At 38.8% G+C, this 18,793-nt stretch overlaps 1 protein-coding gene across 4 annotated transcripts in view; it reads right to left on the reverse strand.

The window, feature by feature from the left end:
• Window positions 1-2,645: 2,645 nt before the first annotated feature.
• The window catches only part of LOC106592985 (receptor-type tyrosine-protein phosphatase epsilon), a 175,381-nt gene continuing 159,233 nt past the window's right edge, over window positions 2,646-18,793 (reverse strand). For all 4 annotated transcript variants that reach the window (XM_045701143.2, XM_045701141.2, XM_045701144.2 and 1 more), the window contains 12 exons: window positions 18,750-18,793; window positions 14,029-14,148; window positions 12,361-12,524; window positions 12,037-12,172; window positions 11,540-11,689; window positions 11,050-11,143; window positions 9,481-9,557; window positions 9,148-9,282; window positions 6,837-6,962; window positions 6,212-6,363; window positions 5,146-5,281; window positions 2,646-4,792 (listed from right to left, as the gene is read on the reverse strand). The exon at window positions 18,750-18,793 is cut by the window's right edge and continues 54 nt beyond it. In XM_045701143.2, coding sequence (XP_045557099.1) covers window positions 4,718-4,792; window positions 5,146-5,281; window positions 6,212-6,363; window positions 6,837-6,962; window positions 9,148-9,282; window positions 9,481-9,557; window positions 11,050-11,143; window positions 11,540-11,689; window positions 12,037-12,172; window positions 12,361-12,524; window positions 14,029-14,148; window positions 18,750-18,793 — 1,409 coding nt within the window. In that variant the 3' untranslated portion in view covers window positions 2,646-4,717. The remainder of the gene's footprint in view (window positions 4,793-5,145; window positions 5,282-6,211; window positions 6,364-6,836; window positions 6,963-9,147; window positions 9,283-9,480; window positions 9,558-11,049; window positions 11,144-11,539; window positions 11,690-12,036; window positions 12,173-12,360; window positions 12,525-14,028; window positions 14,149-18,749) is intronic.

An 18,793-nucleotide genomic window follows, 5' to 3' on the forward strand; every position in this document is an offset into this window, starting at 1 on the left:
AATCGGCTTCCTATTTCGCAACAAAGCCTCCTTCACTCCTGCTGCCAAACATACCCTCGTAAAACTGACCATCCTACCGATCCTCGACTTCGGCGATGTCATTTACAAAATAGCCTCCAATACCCTACTCAATAAATTGGATGCAGTCTATCACAGTGCCATCCGTTTTGTCACCAAAGCCCCATATACTACCCACCACAGTGACCTGTACGCTCTCGTTGGCTGGCCCTCGCTTCATACTCGTCGCTAAACCCACTGGCTCCAGGTCATCTACAAGACCCTGCTAGGTAAAGTCCCCCCTTATCTCCGCTCACTGGTCACCATAGCAGCACCCACCTGTAGCACGCGCTCCAGCAGGTATATCTCACTGGTTACCCCCAAAGCCAATTCCTCCTTCGGCCGCCTCTCCTTCCAGTTCTCTGCTGCCATGACTGGAACGAACTACAAAAATCTCTGAAACTGGAAACACTTATCTCCCTCACTAGCTTTAAGCACCAGCTGTCAAAGCAGCTCACAGATTACTGCACCTGTACATAGCCCATCTATAATTTAGCCCAAACAACTACCTCTTCCCCTACTGTATTGATGTATTTATTTATTTTGCTCCTTTGCACCCCATTATTTCTATTTCTACTTTGTACTTTCTTCCACTACAAATCTACCATTCCAGTGTTTTACTTGCTATATTGTATTTACTTCGCCACCATGGCCTTTTTTGCCTTTTCCTCCCTTATCTCACCTCATTTGCTCACATTGTATATAGACTTATTTTCTACTGTATTATTGACTGTATATTTGTTTTACTCCATGTGTAACTCATGTGTAACATGTGTTGTTGTATGTGTCAAACTGCTTTGCTTTATTTTGGCCAGGTTGCAGTTGTAAATGAGAACTTGTTCTCAACTTGCCTACCTGGTTAAATAAAGGTGAAATAAAAAAATGAAAAAATAAAATGTAACAGTCCCCTCTGCAACCTGTATGTAACAGTCCCCTCTGCAACCTGTATGTAACAGTCCCCTCTCCAACCTGTATGTAACAGTCCCCTCTCCAACCAGTATGTAACAGTCCCCTCTCCAACCTGTATGTAACAGTCCCCTCTCCAACCTGTATGTAACAGTCCCCTCTCCAACCTGTATACTGTGTGTAACAGTCCCCTCTCCAACCTGTATGTAACAGTCCCCTCTCCAACCTGTATACTGTATGTAACAGTCCCCTCTCCAACCTGTATACTGTATGTAACAGTCCCCTCTCCAACCTGTATGTAGCAGTCCCCTCTCCAACCTGTATACAGTATGTAACAGTCCCCTCTGCAACCTGTATGTAACAGTCCCCTCTGCAACCTGTATGTAACAGTCCCCTCTCCAACCTGTATGTAACAGTCCCCTCTCCAACCAGTATGTAACAGTCCCCTCTCCAACCTGTATGTAACAGTCCCCTCTCCAACCTGTAACTGTATGTAACAGTCCCCTCTCCAACCTGTATGTAACAGTCCCCTCTCCAACCTGTATACTGTATGTAACAGTCCCCTCTCCAACCTGTATGTAACAGTCCCCTCTCCAACCTGTATACTGTATGTAACAGTCCCCTCTCCAACCTGTATGTAACAGTCCCCTCTCCAACCCGTATACTGAATGTAACAGTCCCCTCTCCAACCTGTATACTGTATGTAACAGTCCCCTCTCCAACCTGTATGTAACAGTCCCCTCTCCAACCTGTATGTAGCAGTCCCATCTCCAACCTGTATACTGTATGTAACAGTCCCCTCTCCAACCTGTATGTAACAGTCCCCTCTCCAACCTGTATACTGTATGTAACAGTCCCCCTCTACAACCTGTATGTAACAGTCCCCTCTCCAACCTGTATGTAAGTCCCCTCTCCAACCTGTATGTAACAGTCCCCTCTCCAACCAGTATGTAGCAGTCCCATCTCCAACCTGTATGCTGTATGTAACAGTCCCCTCTCCAACATGTATGTAACAGTCCCCTCTCCAACCTGTATGTAACAGTCCCCTGTCCAACCTGTATGTAGCAGTCCCATCTCCAACCTGTATACTGTATGTAACAGTCCCCTCTCCAACCTGTATGTAACAGTCCCCTCTCCAACCTGTATGTAACAGTCCCCTCTCCACCCTGTATGTAACAGTCCCCTCTCCAACCTGTATGTAACAGTCCCCTCTCCAACCTGCATGTAACAGTCCCCTCTCCAACCTGTATGTAACAGTCCCCTCTCCAACCTGTATGTAACAGTCCCCTCTCCAACCTGTATACTGTATGTAACAGTCCCCTCTCCAACAGTTTTATTTTATTTTTACATGTAACCTTTATTTAACTAGCCAAGTCAGTTAAAAACAAATTCTTATTTACAATGACGGCCTACCCCGGACGGTGCTGGACCAATTGTGCGCCGCCCTATGGGACTCCCAATCATGGCCGGATGTGATGAAGCCTGTATTTGAACCAGGGACTGCAGTGACACCTCTTGCACTGAGATGCAGTGCCTTAGACCACTTTGCCACTCTGGAGCGATATAGGATCATTCAACTTAACAGTGACATCTACTGGTTTACATAAATCATAATATAACTGAATAATATGCCCCTTCTTCACCACTAGATGGCAGTGTTGAATCACATGGAAGTCAATTGATAGGTTTTTCAATTAATTTAATATAGCAACATGGCATTTAAAAGACATTGAGAATCCAAGAGAGGGAGACAATGAAAAGCAGAAAACTAAAGATGAAGAGGTGTGACCTGAAAACACCCTCCATCTTCATCAAACAACAAGAGAGAGAGAGAGAGAGAGAGAGAGAGAGAGAGAGGGAGAGAGAGAGAGTGAGAGAGAGAGAGAGAGAAAGAGAGACAGAGACAGAGAGACAGAGAGAAAGAGAGATAGAGATAAAGAGAAAGAGAGAGATAGCGAGAGAAAGAGAAAGAGAGATAGAGAGAGAGACAGAGAGAGAGATAGAGAGAGATTATGTTGGGCCATTCCACCAGAACAACAACTCTCATCTGACAAAGCATCCAACAATTCCATATTCCCAACTATTAAACATCCCTGTTCACTGTGTATCAGACATGGTTAGTTCATCCTCCCGTTGTATCAACATGTCATAAAGAAACAGAGGGGTGTGTATCTGGGCTTCTGGGCCCTTGGCATTCAGGTGGATTGATTTCACATTCCTATACAAAGGGAGCCCTTATAAAACTGGTATTGAAGCACTGCTGGAGTTTATGAGGTAATGTTTCGTTGGGGAAACCTCCTGTCCTAATCTTTCACAACAATGCAAATGGTGTAATGACATAATGAGGATAATTGTATTTCATGAGATTGGTGGTAGCCAGTATACTATAACGGCACTGAGGTCTGAATACTAAGCTATGGCATTTACATGGATATATAATTAACAGATTGAGGATCGTTATTTTAAATAAATATGCCCATCTTTTGTGGGTTTTTTTTGTTTTTTTTAACGTATTTATATTTGTGTTCGAGTTCATTTAGATGCACTTCCGTTAAATCTTTTAATTTTACAGGTCACACTGACTGTTGCGTCAGATCAGAATGAATTGTGTTTTAAGTCCTATAGTTATTTTGGCAACTGCATCAGCAGACACCTTCCTATTAGGTCAAATAATACACGTCACTTTTAAAAGATATGGACAGTTCAGGACTGCATACATTTAAATATGTATCCCACTGCTATTAAAGCAATACACATGAATATACACATGATGACTGTATCTTTTCAGATTGAACATCTTTGACATAATGTATCTGTAATACTCCTTGCTGGTATGCTCGGTGATGTACATGTGCTTCAGAATATGTGCAGTGGCTTTAGCTAAATATTTGCCGCCGTGGAGAGACAAATAAAAAAAAACTGCAGTATTAATGTATTAGTACTACTGATTTTATTAGTACTACTGTATTACTGGTACTTTGTTATTATATGTGTAGTTGCATATTGATTTGCTGAACTGAAGTAGGCTACTACTTCCATCAGGTTAATGGAAACTAATTCTTACAATCCTTTATAATGTTGTTTTAAACTATTATCCTTGTAACTTGATATCCTTACTTTGCATATTTTTTTGTGTTCTTGATATTGTGCCTCAAAATACTTGCATTGTAAAGACCTTAATATTAAAAAAAGGGTTATTTCCAATTAAATCAAATATAGATCAGATATCACCTCTAGTCACAGATAGAAGGCATCAATACATGTCAGAATATCTTAATAATGTTCATATAACGTTCTTAGAATGCAATAAATGGAAGGTCTGCAACAATACATAAAACATTTACAATAGCTACACTTTCAAAGGAAACTTTACATGTATGGTCAAAGCCAAAATAAACACTCAGTCTGAATAAATGAGATTTTTTAACAAAAGTACAGTATCATACAACAACTAAAATATGTGAATAAAGAGACTCAAGGTTAAAAAAAAAACACTTGAATTTCATTACAAAATAATTATTATACATGATGTGAAATATACATTATTAATCTTACATTTTGGCATTTACAAATTTTCGTCCATTGACATACAGTATATTACAGCGAGGGATGGAGTTTTAGTTACAGTAAGGACAAGTGCATAGCAAAATAGAAAACCATTTAATCCTTCTAAGGACATAACACAAAGCCTGACCGACTGGTATTTCAAAAACAACATTTGAACATAAAATATGTTTGTAAGGCAAATATTTCATCATTTAAAATTGGCATAGTCTGAGAAAATGTCCACAAAGTCTTGTACCACCCGGTAGCAGAAGTCGTATTGTTCCTGGGGAAAGAATTTGAGAACCATCAGGGAGAATTCTAAATACGAGTCTGGTGAACTAACATGTAAATGTTCAACGTGTAATGTTGATGTTTTATGTGTAATGTCGATGTTTTATGTGTAATGTCGATGTTTTATGTCCGTTTTGATCATTTTACTGTAAGCCAGAGCACCAAAGACAAATATCCATTCTGTGTAAACTTAATGGACAATAAATGATTATATTATCTATTAAATGGCATTGGGACCGATAGATACTTGGTCAATTATGATGTGTGGCCAAACTATGTTAAAATATGGGATTCTTTGGAAATGAAAACAGGTTGACAAACGATGATTTGTGTCAAAGTCCTCACCACGGTCTGGACCATATGTGGTCTCTGCATCCGTAAACTCTTCACCGTCTGGAAGACGTCCAGCAGGCCCTCGGCCTTGACCCGCTCCAGGATATTACTCAGTGCAATGAACGTACCTGTTCGCCCTGCACCAGCACTACACAACATAACGTTAAAGAAAAACAGTGACTTTGGGGTTTTGTGACTGTTGTAATGGGTTGCTAGTAACAGTAACAGTCTTGCATAAAGAATGCTCAACAAACTATACAAGTAAAAAAGTGTTACCGAAGTAACAGTAAATGTGTGATAAAGAATTGTTATGAAGTAACAGTAAATGTGTAATAAAGTGTTACCAAAGTAACAGTAAATGTGTAATAAAGTGTTACCAAAGTAACAGTAAATGTGTAATAAAGTGTTAACAAAGTAACAGTAAATGTGTAATAAAGTGTTACCAAAGTAACAGTAAATGTGTAATAAAGTGTTACCAAAGTAACAGTAAATGTGTAATAAAGTGTTACCAAAGTAACAGTAAATGTGTGATAGTGTTACCAAAGTAACAGTAAATGTGTGATAGTGTTACCAAAGTAACAGTAAATGTGTAATAAAGTGTTACCAAAGTAACAGTAAATGTGTGATAGTGTTACCAAAGTAACAGTAAATGTGTAATAAAGTGTTACCAAAGTAACAGTAAATGTGTAATAAAGTGTTACCAAAGTAACAGTAAATGTGTAATAAAGTGTTACCAAAGTAACAGTAAATGTGTGATAGTGTTACCAAAGTAACAGTAAATGTGTAATAAAGTGTTACCAAAGTAACAGTAAATGTGTAATAAAGAATTGTTACCAAAGTAACAGTAAATGTGTGATAGTGTTACCAAAGTAACAGTAAGTGTAATAAAGTGTTACCAAAGTAACAGTAAATGTGTGATAATAAAGTGTTCCCAAAGTAACAGTAAATGTGTAATAAAGAATTGTTATGAAGTACATTTAAAGTGGTATAAAAGTGTTACTTAGGTAACAGTGAAGTGTAAAAGTGTTCCCAAAGTAACATTCCCCCACATGGCGATAAGGGTCAGAGTCTTAGCTACCTGCAGTGTACGATGATGGGATGGTTTCCTGACTGCTGTTGCTGTCTCTGCACCGAGGCGATGATGTCGATCATTCCTTTCCCATCGGCTGGGATCCCGATCTCTGGCCAGCCGTGAAAGTGGAAGTGGCGGACCAGACGTGTCTGCTTATCCTGAAACATGGAAACCCAGGTTTGGAAAGATAATGTAGCTGTCAGGATGCTCATTTGAGCAACATGCTAGGTTTGGACAGATCATTTAGCATTGGGAGCTAATTTTAGCAACATGCTAGGTTTGGACAGATCATTTAGCATTGGGAGCTAATTTTAGCAACATGCTAGGTTTGGACAGATCATTTAGCATTGGGAGCTCATTTTAGCAAATTTTTGCAATTTGCTAAGTTTTGGAAAGATAGTTTAGCGTTTGGGATGCAAATTTTTGCAATATGCTAGTTTCTCGTGATGACTGTTAACGTCTAATTTGGGTTGAGGGTTACAAGATTAGCAATATGCTAACATGACAAACACTTTATTGCTGTGATTAATCATGGACTCCTCTAGAGGTAAGAAGAAGGTTAAGGTTAATGTGTCAATAAACTATTGCTTTAAGTCCCTCACTACCTCAGGGTATTTCCATGGAAACTTACTGCTCCGTAGGTGAGTACCAGATCCCGTACACTGAAGGTGTCACACACAGTGTCTCCCTTCATCTCTACAGTGTATTCTCCATAGGTCACTGAGTCCTCTGTGGGCCAGTACTGGAAACACTTGTCCTGCAGGAGACACAGTCAGGAGATTAAGACTGAGTACTGGATAGCAGAGTGATTCCATTACCATCAAATAATAGAAGACATGTTCACGAACAGTAGACAGTACAATATTACAATAACTCAAAACATGTTAGAACAGTAGCCAAGTACAATATTACAATACCTCAACATGTTAGAACAGTAGCCTAGTACAATATTACAATAACTCAAATCATGTAAGAACAGTAGCCTAGTACAATATTACAATAACTCAAATCATGTAAGAACAGTAGCCAAGTACAATATTACAATAACTCAAAACATGTAAGAACAGTAGCCAAGTACAATATTACAATAACTCAAAACATGTTAGAACAGCAGCCTAGTACAATATTACAATAACTCAAAACATTTAAGAACAGTAGCCTAGTACAATATGACAATAACTCAAAACATTTAAGAACAGTAGCCTAGTACAATAACTAAAAACATGTAAGAACAGTAGCCTAGTACAATATTACAATAACTCAAACAAAACATGTAAGAACAGTAGCCTAGTACAATATTACAATAACTCAAAACATGTAAGAACAGTAGCCAAGTACAATATTACAATAACTCAAAACATGTAAGAACAGTAGCCTAGTACAATATTACAATAACTCAAAACATGTTAGAACAGTAGCCAATACAATATTACAATAACTCAAAACATGTAAGAACAGTAGCCAAGTACAATATTACAATAACTCAAAACATGTAAGAACAGTAGCCTAGTACAATATTACAATAACTCAAAACATGTTAGAACAGTAGCCTAGTACAATATTACAATAACTCAAAACATGTAAGAACAGTAGCCTAGTACAATATTACAATAACTCAAACAAAACATGTTAGAACAATAGCCTAGTACAATATTACAATAACTCAAAACATGTAAGAACAGTAGCCTAGTACAATATTACAATAACTCAAAACATGTAAGAACAGTAGCCTAGTACAATAACTCAAAACATGTAAGAACAGTAGCCTAGTACAATATTACAATAACTCAAAACATGTTAGAACAGAAGCCTAGTACAATATTACAATAACTCAAAACATGTAAGAACAGTAGCCTAGTACAATATTACAATAACTCAAACAAAACAAGTAAGAACAGTAGCCTAGTACAATATTACAATAACTCAAAACATGTAAGAACAGTAGCTTAGTACAATACTACAATAACTCAAAACATGTAAGAACAGTAGCCTAGTACAATATTACAATAACTCAAAACATGTAAGAACAGTAGCCTAGTACAATATTACAATAACTCAAAACATGTAAGAACAGTAGCCAAGTACAATATTACAATAACTCAAAACATGTAAGAACAGTAGCCAAGTACAATATTACAATAACTCAACATGTTAGAACAGTAGCCTAGTACAATATTACAATAACTCAAAACATGTAAGAACAGTAGCCTAGTACAATATTACAATAACTCAAACAAAACAAGTAAGAACAGTAGCCTAGTACAATATTACAATAACTCAAAACATGTAAGAACAGTAGCTTAGTACAATATTACAATAACTCAAAACATGTTAGAACAGCAGCCTAGTACAATATTACAATAACTCAAAACATGTAAGAACAGTAGCCTAGTACAATATTACAATAACTAAAAACATGTAAGAACAGTAGCCTAGTACAATACTACAATAACTCAAAACATGTAAGAACAGTAGCCTAGTACAATATTACAATAACTCAAATCATGTAAGAACAGTAGCCTAGTACAATATTACAATAACTAAAAACATGTAAGAACAGTAGCCTAGTACAATACTACAATAACTCAAAACATGTAAGAACAGTAGCCTAGTACAATATTACAATAACTCAAAACATGTAAGAACAGTAGCCTAGTACAATATTACAATAACTCAAAACATGTAAGAAGAGTAGCCAAGTACAATATTACAATAACTCAACATGTAAGAACAGTAGCCAAGTACAATATTACAATAACTCAACATGTAAGAACAGTAGCCAAGTACAATATTACAATAACTCAAAACAAAGAGGTCCTAGTTTTGGATCCTTGCTAGCAGTAGACAACTGAGTTGCAGTAGTTAATAAGTGAATAGCATAGAGATATATAATATAATTTGAATTGTTTAAATGATATTTCTTTGATGAATGTCCTTCCTACCTGCTCCCTCTCCTGTAGTTCAGTCAGCATGACGATGGAGTGACACTTCCACTCCCAGGCCATCCTCCAGTAGTCCTCTACCGTGTGAGATAAAGGACCCTGGGTCGCTATGAAGTAGTCCTTCTGCCTGTAGCCCTGAGGACACCCCACCACAGTATACAGTACAGTCATTACCACCATGTCAGACAGGTACAACTTCCTTGAAACTTTGCAGATTGCAGCGTATGAATATATACTTCAAATATACCGCAAAAAAAACGAACTGTCAACAAATATGACGTTGATTCACGTTTACTCATTGATGTAGTAGTGAGTTTTGTAATGTTTACTTACATCTATAAATGATGCATTGATGTAGTCAGTAAACTCTTGGCCTCTTCTCATGGACATAATCACTCTGTTGAAGTCATCTGAAAAATAAATTCAAGATTAAAATTCATATTAAAACGGGAGATAACTACAAAAGACAGTATACAGAGTATAACAATCACATAGCATTGCAACTCAATCTCCAGATAAAAAATAACCCCCTTCATCGTAACTGCAGAATAACGACATGGGTTGGCGTTTTAATTACGCTTTTTTTAACATATTTTAGCTGTCAGAAACAAACTGCGCAAAAGTGAAGGCATTCATTCTGAGCCATATGGACCCTGGTCAAAAGTAGCGCACTAAATAGGGAATAGGGTGCCATTTGAGATGCACTCTAAAAGGCTCCTCCAGATCCATTTCTCAAACACTATTTACAAGAGAGTCTGCTAAATGACTTAAATGTAAATGTAAGATGAGAGGCAGGCAATGAAAAAACGCATCGCTCAACCTAAAGAACAGCAAAAAACAATGAGTGTTTTTATCAGATAAAACAACGAGACGACTGGCTAAAAGATTTCTCAATGTCAGTCCCACGCATCAAGGTTTAAATATATGACTACCAAATATGAAAAGGTGGTTTAGGTTAGGGTTAAGGTTTGGGATAGGGTCAAAAATGTATGATTTTAAAATGAGTTCCAAGCACTGGGATTAAACCCGCGATCCTTGGAGCTGTAGCTATCGCCTAGCAAGGCGCGGTGCCTACTAGATGGTAACAGGGACTCACGTCGCCTCACGTCGCCTAGTGGACGTTAGGAAACTGCCATGGAAATAAACGTCACTGTAATTTCACCCTTTCCATTACACCAACACATATCTTAATTCACTAAAGGAGCGGCCCTAACGGCCCTAACATCGAATGGTCTGAGGAAAAAGCAAATGAACAGGGGTAGAAGGAATTGGATCATCTGTGATGCTGTCACTGTTGATTTATGAATAGATCACCCATATTAGATGCCTAAAAGCCAGTGTCTCAAATGGCACCCTATTCCCTATATAGTGCACTACTTTTGACCACAGCCCTATGGACCGTAGTCAGTAGTGCACTAAATAGGGAATAGGGTGCCATTTGAGATGCACACTAAAAGGCTCCTCCAGATCCATTTCCCAAACACTATTTGCAAAATGAGAGGCAGGCAATGAAAAAACGCATCACTCAACCTAAAGAACAACAAAAACAAATTGTGTTTTTATCAGATAAAACAACAAGACAACTGGCTAAAATATCTCTCGATGTCAGTCCCATGCATCAAGGTTTAAATATATGAATACCAAATATGAAAAATAACATATACAATGGATTTCCCTGGCTATTTCTGCACAAATGCAATTTAGGTGAGAGAAGCAAGGGAATAAGGGATTTGATAATATCTCTCGTTTCATTCTAAAAGGGGTTATGAACACAATATAATCTGTGGGTCACAATCTGTCACAAGTTAAAGAATACCGCATGACGTAATGTAGTGCTACTGGACTCTGGGACAGCAGATCTCATTCAGTTTGTTGTGTTGGAACTTTTCCGGCGTTCCTTACATGGAATAATCTGGAGCACTCTGTTCTTCTTCATGTTGGCAGGGAGATTTCCCATCCTCATGTTCTCCTTCATTATCCGCATGTTGGTCAGTTTCTGGACGATAAGGGAGGTGGTGTCAGGGTGTAAATGTACACAAAGAAGACATTACATTCTTACCTTTATTTAACTAGGCAAGTCAGTTAAGAACAAATTCTTATTTACAATGACGGCCTACCCCCCCGGCCAAACCCTCCCCTAACGATGACGCTGGGCCTATTGTGCGCCGCCCTATGGGACTCCCGATCACAGCTGGTTGTGACACAACCGCTGCGCCACTCGGGAGGCCCAAAAACAAGGGCAATGCAAACTAATATAGAATAATTTATACACAATGCCCACAATTGCTATTATAAGCATACATAGACTTTAAAGGATTCTAAACTGCATGTAGCAAAGGGCTATATCTAATCAACTACAACCCTGTCAGAGAGACAGGACCCTGGCTCTCACTTTGAACTCTTCCTCCAGGCCGACCCTGTCGAAGGGGGCGTGGGTGTTGTGGAGTTTGTGCAGGTGTCCTTCCAGAGATGACACGTCCAGTTCTGTGTCTCCGTAGAGGTAGTATTCCAACAGGGCCTGGTAGATGAACGAGTACTGAATCTGGAGACCACAGAGGAAGACAAACACACATTTAGAGCACTAGAACAATAGGAATGAAAGTCCATACACTTTGATAATTGCTTCCAAAAGAAGAAGCTGAAGAAGAAGCAGAAACTGAAGAAGAGGCTGAAGAAGCAGAAGAAGAAGAAGAGATCAAGTGTGGTGTTCTTGGACCTCTATATTTTCTAGTTTACATTACAAATACATATTTACAACACTATAGTAGTAGGAAGGATAATGCTTACTTTTGGACAGTTGCTAGTCCTGGTACTAAGAGAAACATAGACTGATGATGCATTGCATGAAATAGTGTTGTGACCCTGTTGTTTTGAGCCTACGGTACTCACGTCTGTCTGTACAAGCTGTGAGCGCTGGTCTCGTATCTTGGACACAAAACCAAAGACGTCAATCTTCTGCTCTTGGTGCATCATGTCAATCACGCCGTCGATCACAATGAAGGTCCCTGTCCTTCCCACACCAGCACTGCAGAGACAAAGAACAGAGAAGACCAAGGAGTCAACTACTCTATCTAGCATCTGAGAACCATAGCATGACAGTTAGATCTCTCTCTCTCTCTCCCTAAAGATAGGTGGGGAAGTAACCTTCATGTTACTATGTACAGTACAACAGTTGAAATGTGTCTAAAAGACTGCATCTCCAGTATAAAGTACCTGCAGTGAACCACGATGGGACCAGCGAAGGAGGAGTTGACCGTCTTGACTTTCTTGAGGAACTTGAGCATGCCGATGGGGGAAAAGGGCACCCCAAAATCAGGCCAGCTGGTGAAGTGGAGCTGGGTGACCAGCCTGGAGGGCTTGGTGCCGTCACTGGCCTGCTACAGGAGAGGACACACAGAACAGACATACAGAGTCATTACTATAAACCAGATACTACATAGAGTCATTACTATAAACCAGATACTAAATAGAGTCATTACTATAAACCAGATACTACCTAGAGTCATTACTATAAACCAGATACTACATAGAGTCATTACTATAAACCAGATACTACATAGAGTCAATACTATAAACCAGATACTACATAGAGTCATTACTATGAACCAGATACTACATAGAGTCAATACTATAAACCAGATACTACATAGAGTCATTACTATAAACCAGATACTACATAGTCATTACTATAAACCAGATACTACCTAGAGTCATTACTATAAACCAGATACTACATAGAGTCATTACTATAAACTAGATAGTACATAGAGTCATTACTATAAACCATATACTACCTAGAGTCATTACTATAAACCAGATACTACATACAGAGTCATTACTATAAACCAGATACTACCTCTGTGGAAAGGGTTCTGCATGAAACCAAAAAGGGTTCTACCTGAAACCAAAAAGGGTTCTTCAAAGGGTTCTCCTATGAGGACAGCCAAAGAACCCTATTAGGTTGACGATAGCAGCATCCTTTCTAAGAGTGTAGGCTAGTATAATGTCATCCAGGCAAGTAGAAAAGGTGGTACTAGCTATTAGACCAGGCTTGCCTGTGCCAAACCACAGATGACCGCTGAGCAGTGTCAGCTCAGGGACATGGAACACCTGTGGTGGCCAGCAGGCTGCACACACAATAGACCCTGTCCCCGACGTGGGGCCCTGGGCCCGAGGGTCGTTCAACAAGACTGAGTCACTGGTGATCAGTAGCAACAGTAGACTTTGATAGTCTGTGACTCTGTGGTTCATGTGTTGTGTTGTACAGATGTAGGATCTTAATTTGAGCCAGTTTGCTACAGCAGGAAAATAATCCTGCAGAAACAGGAAATGTGAATTATTATGTGGATTATAATTAAAGGACATTTTTGTAGTGGTTGATACATTTTTCGTTTGGGCAATTCAAGTCTAAAAAAATCAAAGTGGAAATTACAAACGCTTTTAAAATCACAGGTTTGCAGGAAAATTCTCAGCAACAAAAGAGTGATCAAATTATCATCCTACATCTGTAGTCTACTTTATTCACATGACACAAAAAACACACACAGTTTACAGCACATCTTTTAAGTTTGTATGTCCATCAGTGTTGTGGAGGTCTGTAGACTACATATTTACAGTCAAATACTTATTAGTATCACTTTACTATACTACAAGTGAACAAGTATAGGACATTAGTATACTACATGTGAATAAGTATAGGACTTTATTATACTACAAGTGAATAAGTATAGTACTTTATTATACTACAAGTGAATAAGTATAGTACTTTATTATACTACAAGTGAATAAGTATAGGACAGGCAAGCACTTACATTTCCAACCAAACCTACAGTACTGTTAGAATCTAAATAGCCGCATGATTACCATCTAATAATAACTTACATATTGTATGCAGAACTTCCGTATGGTGTAGTCCACCAACACAGTAAAGTCTTCCACAGCCACCCGGACATTACCATAGGTCCAACAGCCCTGGTCTGGCCAGTACTGGTAACACTTGTCCTAGTGGTTGGAAACACAAAACAGGGAAGCAATGAGAGGACACTCAGATTCTAATCATAGAGAATGTTCCAATGTCTATACTAGCACACTAACTTAGTATAAAACAGGGTTGTAATCAGTTTCATTTTAATTCCAGTTCATTCAGAAAAGTATAAATAACCAAATTCCAATTTCAATGACACAGTTTCCTTTTTGAAAAGCATTGAAGAGAATTGGAATTCCTGTGTATTTACTGAATTGACAGGAATATAAATATCATTGACCCCAACACGGTATGAAACAAATGATTTGGTGTGCATTCTAAGTGTTATGCTAGCATGGAGACTGCATGTTTACAGTGCATTCTAAGTGTTATGCTATCATGGAGACTGCATGTTTACAGGTCACTCTAAGTGTTATGCTAGCATGGAGACTGCATGTTTACAGTGCATTCTAAGTGCTATGCTAGCATGGAGACTGCATGTTTACAGTGCATTCTAAGTGCTATGCTAGCATGGAGACTGCATGTTTACAGTGCATTCTAAGTCCTATGCTAGCATGGAGACTGCATGTCTACAGTGCATTCTAAGTGCTATGCTAGCATGGAGACTGCATGTTTACAGGTCATTCTAAGTGTTACGTTAGCATGGAGACTGCATGTTTACAGGTCATTCTAAGTGTTATGTTAGCATGGAGACTGCATGTTTACAGGTCATTCTAAGTGGTATGCTAGCATGAAGACTGCATGTCTACAGTGCATTCTAAGTGCTATGCTATCATGGAGACTGCATGTTTACAGTGCATTCTAGAATATATGGTAGGTCAAGCTGGAGGACGTATGGTGTAGCCTACAATAACAACATCTAGGTTCTATAGTATAGAAGATAAGACAGTACTGTAGTATTAGATTCTATTAGTTCACACGCAGGGGGGAAATCTGTCTTGACTTCTTAGCTCCCCCTGACTCTTCAACCTATTACAGTGAGAAGGAAGAGCTCCCTCCAGGGCCGGCCCGCCCGTTAGGCAGGATTAGGCGGCCACCTACTGCGGCAGATTGACAAGGGCGTCGTTTTCCAAGTTAAACTGACCAAGACGCACCCTCCAACAACACATAAAACCTCACATATTTCTGCCCCAAAATAATGAGTATTTCTCTCAACCAGTGGCACAAGGGCTTATTAGGTGAGCGCTGATGACGCCCTGTGATAAGCAGTGCTCACTTTGTTAAAGGAAGGGGCGCAAAAAAATATTTATCTTGTCCATTCCCAGGGTGCCTCTCCAGGGTGCTGTTGGAGAGACGCAGCGCTGCGGAGCTCCACCAACGTTCTGTTAAAAAAAACTCTCTGACGTAAATCATGTAGTAGATATAGCCTACGGTAGAAAGAGTATGTGGCCTTTTCTGTAGCCAACAGGCAGGAGATAACATGAATGACATAGTGAAAAAGAAAGTACTTCTGCATTTCCTGCTGTGTAAACACATTGCCAATAGGCTCAGGATAACTCCTGATAAAGTTGGGTAGCTGATATTCAGAGCTTAAATAGCCACATTGATTAGTCACATGATTCTGGACTAATAAAGCCAATGTAATTGCCTGTTTTATAAAAATGGTAGGCCTACCACAAAGATGGACATTCATAAAATTCCATTGAGGGCTGACACTGTAGGCTACACCCCAGTAAGCACAGACAGATGCCAACGTAATTTGGAAGTCTTTTTTTTTTGGTCCTGTCCAGGCGTCGTTTTTTTTATTTGAATTTTTTTGTGCGGTCCAGACCGGCCTTGAACCAATCATAGACATTTATATTTGGTTCAGGTTTGATGCGGTAGGAACAGCCTTGATTGGACTAAATCTGAGCCAATCATAGACGTTTATGTTTGGACCAAATCAAGTCTGCTCCAGACCGAACCAAATCAGAACCTAAATGAACCTAACTTCAACGTCTGGAAAATACTTATTTTAGACGTCTTCTCAACATAATTTTGCTTACTAGGACTATTCTAGATTTGTAGGGGTATAGGAGGGTGGCATTGAATGCATCACCATCCTAAAGGTGACCAGAAAGACACAGAGTGCAGTAAAGAATGTGAGGGCTTAATCTGCCAGCCAGCCAGTCAATCAGAATTAGCTAGTCTAAAACCACTTAACGAGAGTTTGCTGGCTAATTATGATAAAGACTTAGAGGGCTTTATTAGCCATTATTTAATCATCGATTCCGAGCAGCACAAAAGCTGATTTTAATCTCCTTTCCTTCCTGTTTTTATTGATCTCTGCAGGGTAAGGTCTCTCTCTCTCTCTCTCTCTCTCCTCTCTCTCTCTCTGCAGGGTAAGGTCTCTCTCTAACTCTCTCTCTCTCTCTTTCTCTCTGCAGGGTAAAGCTCCTTGGAACTGCTCACAGGGGAAAGCACACATGGAGACAGATGACCTCCTCTGTTTAAGGAGAGATTGTGAAGTGAGACGGAAGTGGAAATAGATGGCTTGACTTCGGAGGCTTGAGGGCACTCTGGCAAAGACAAGTGTAGCAGCATAGTGTAAAGTGTAGTAGTAACATAGGATTAGTGTAGTAGTAATATAGGATTAGTGTAGTAGTAATATAGGATTAGTGTTAGTGTAGTAGTAATATAGGATTAGTGTAGTAGTAATATAGGATTAGTGTAGTAGTAATATCGTATTAGTATCAGTGTAGTAGTAATATAGGATTAGTGTTAGTGTAGTAGTAATATAGGATTTGTGTAGTAGTACTATAGGATTAGTATTAGAGTAGTAGTAATATAGGATTAGTGTAGTAGAAATATAGGATTAGTATTAGTGTAGTAGTAATATAGGATTAGTGTAGTAGTAATATAGGATTAGTATTAGTGTAGTAGTAATATAGGATTAGTGTAGTAGTAATATAGGATTAGTGTTAGTGTAGTAGTAATATAGGATTATTATTAGTGTAGTAGTAATATAGGATTAGTGTAGTAGTAATATAGGATTAGTGTAATAGTAATATAAGATTACTGTAGTAGTAATATAGGATTAGTGTTAGTGTAGTAGTAATATAGGATTAGTGTAGTAGTAATATAGGATTAGTGTTAGTGTAGTAGTAATATAGGATTAGTGTAGTAGAAATATAGGATTAGTGTAGTAGTAATATAGGACTAGTGTTAATGTAGTAGTAATATAGGATTAGTGTAGTAGTAATATAGGATTAGTGTTAGTGTAGTAGTAATATAGGATTATTATTAGTGTAGTAGTAATATAGGATTAGTGTAGTAGTAATATAGGATTAGTGTAATAGTAATATAAGATTACTGTAGTAGTAATATAGGATTAGTGTTAGTGTAGTAGTAATATAGGATTAGTGTAGTAGTAATATAGGATTAGTGTTAGTGTAGTAGTAATATAGGATTAGTGTTAGTGTAGTAGTAATATAGGATTAGTATTAGTGTAGTAGTAATATAGGATTAGTGTAGTAGAAATATAGGATTAGTGTAGTAGTAATATAGGACTAGTGTTAATGTAGTAGTAATGTAGGATTAGTGTAGTAGTAATATAGGATTAGTGTAGTAGTAATATAGGATTAGTGTAGTAGTAATATAGGATTAGTGTAGTAGTAATATAGGATTAGTGTTAATGTAGTAGTAATATAGGATTAGTGAAGTAATAATATAGGATTAGTGTAGTAGTAATATAGGATTAGTATCAGTGTAGTAGTAATATAGTATTAGTGTAGTAGTAATATAGGATTAGTGTAGTAGTAATATAGTATTAGTATCAGTGTAGTAATGTATCAGTAATGTGTAATGAAAACAGTTGATATATTTCTAGTGCTGGTATAACATTACAGAGAAATTCAAAGCAAAGTGAAAGTAACTGTGTAAAACTAACATCAAGGCGGTGACCCGATCCTGTAGGTTCATGCTCTACAACATTCGCAGAGTACGACCCTGCCTCACACAGGAAGCGGCGCAGGTCCTAATCCAGGCACTTGTCATCTCCCGTCTGGATTACTGCAACTCGTTGTTGGCTGGGCTCCCTGCCTGTGCCATTAAACCCCTACAACTCATCCAGAACGCCGCAGCCCGTCTGGTGTTCAACCTTCCCAAGTTCTCTCACGTCACCCCGCTCCTCCGCTCTCTCCACTGGCTTCCAGTTGAAGCTCGCATCCGCTACAAGACCATGGTGATTGCCTACGGAGCTGTGAAGGGAACGGCACCTCCATACCTTCAGGCTCTGATCAGGCCCTACACCCAAACAAGGGCACTGCGTTCATCCACCTCTGGCCTGCTCGCCTCCCTACCTCTGAGGAAGCACAGTTCCCGCTCAGCCCAGTCAAAACTGTTCGCTGCTCTGGCACCCCAATGGTGGAACAAGCTCCCTCACGACGCCAGGACAGCGGAGTCAATCACCACCTTCCGGAGACACCTGAAACCCCACCTCTTTAAGGAATACATGGGATAGGATAAAGAAATCCTTCTAACCCCCCCTTAAAAGATTTAGATGCACTATTGTAAAGTGGTTGTTCCACTGGATATTATAAGGTGAATGCACCAATTTGTAAGTCGCTCTGGATAACAGCGTCTGCTAAATGACTTAAATGTAAATGTAAATGTAAAAAAAAGTATTGTAAGCAGTCACCTCTTTCCTCTCTTTCAGGTTGGTCAGCATGACAATAGTTGCTG

The sequence above is a fragment of the Salmo salar genome, chromosome 18 (genome assembly GCF_965601325.2).
Source record: "Salmo salar chromosome 18, fSalSal1, whole genome shotgun sequence".
In the NCBI taxonomy this organism is placed as follows: domain Eukaryota; kingdom Metazoa; phylum Chordata; class Actinopteri; order Salmoniformes; family Salmonidae; genus Salmo; species Salmo salar.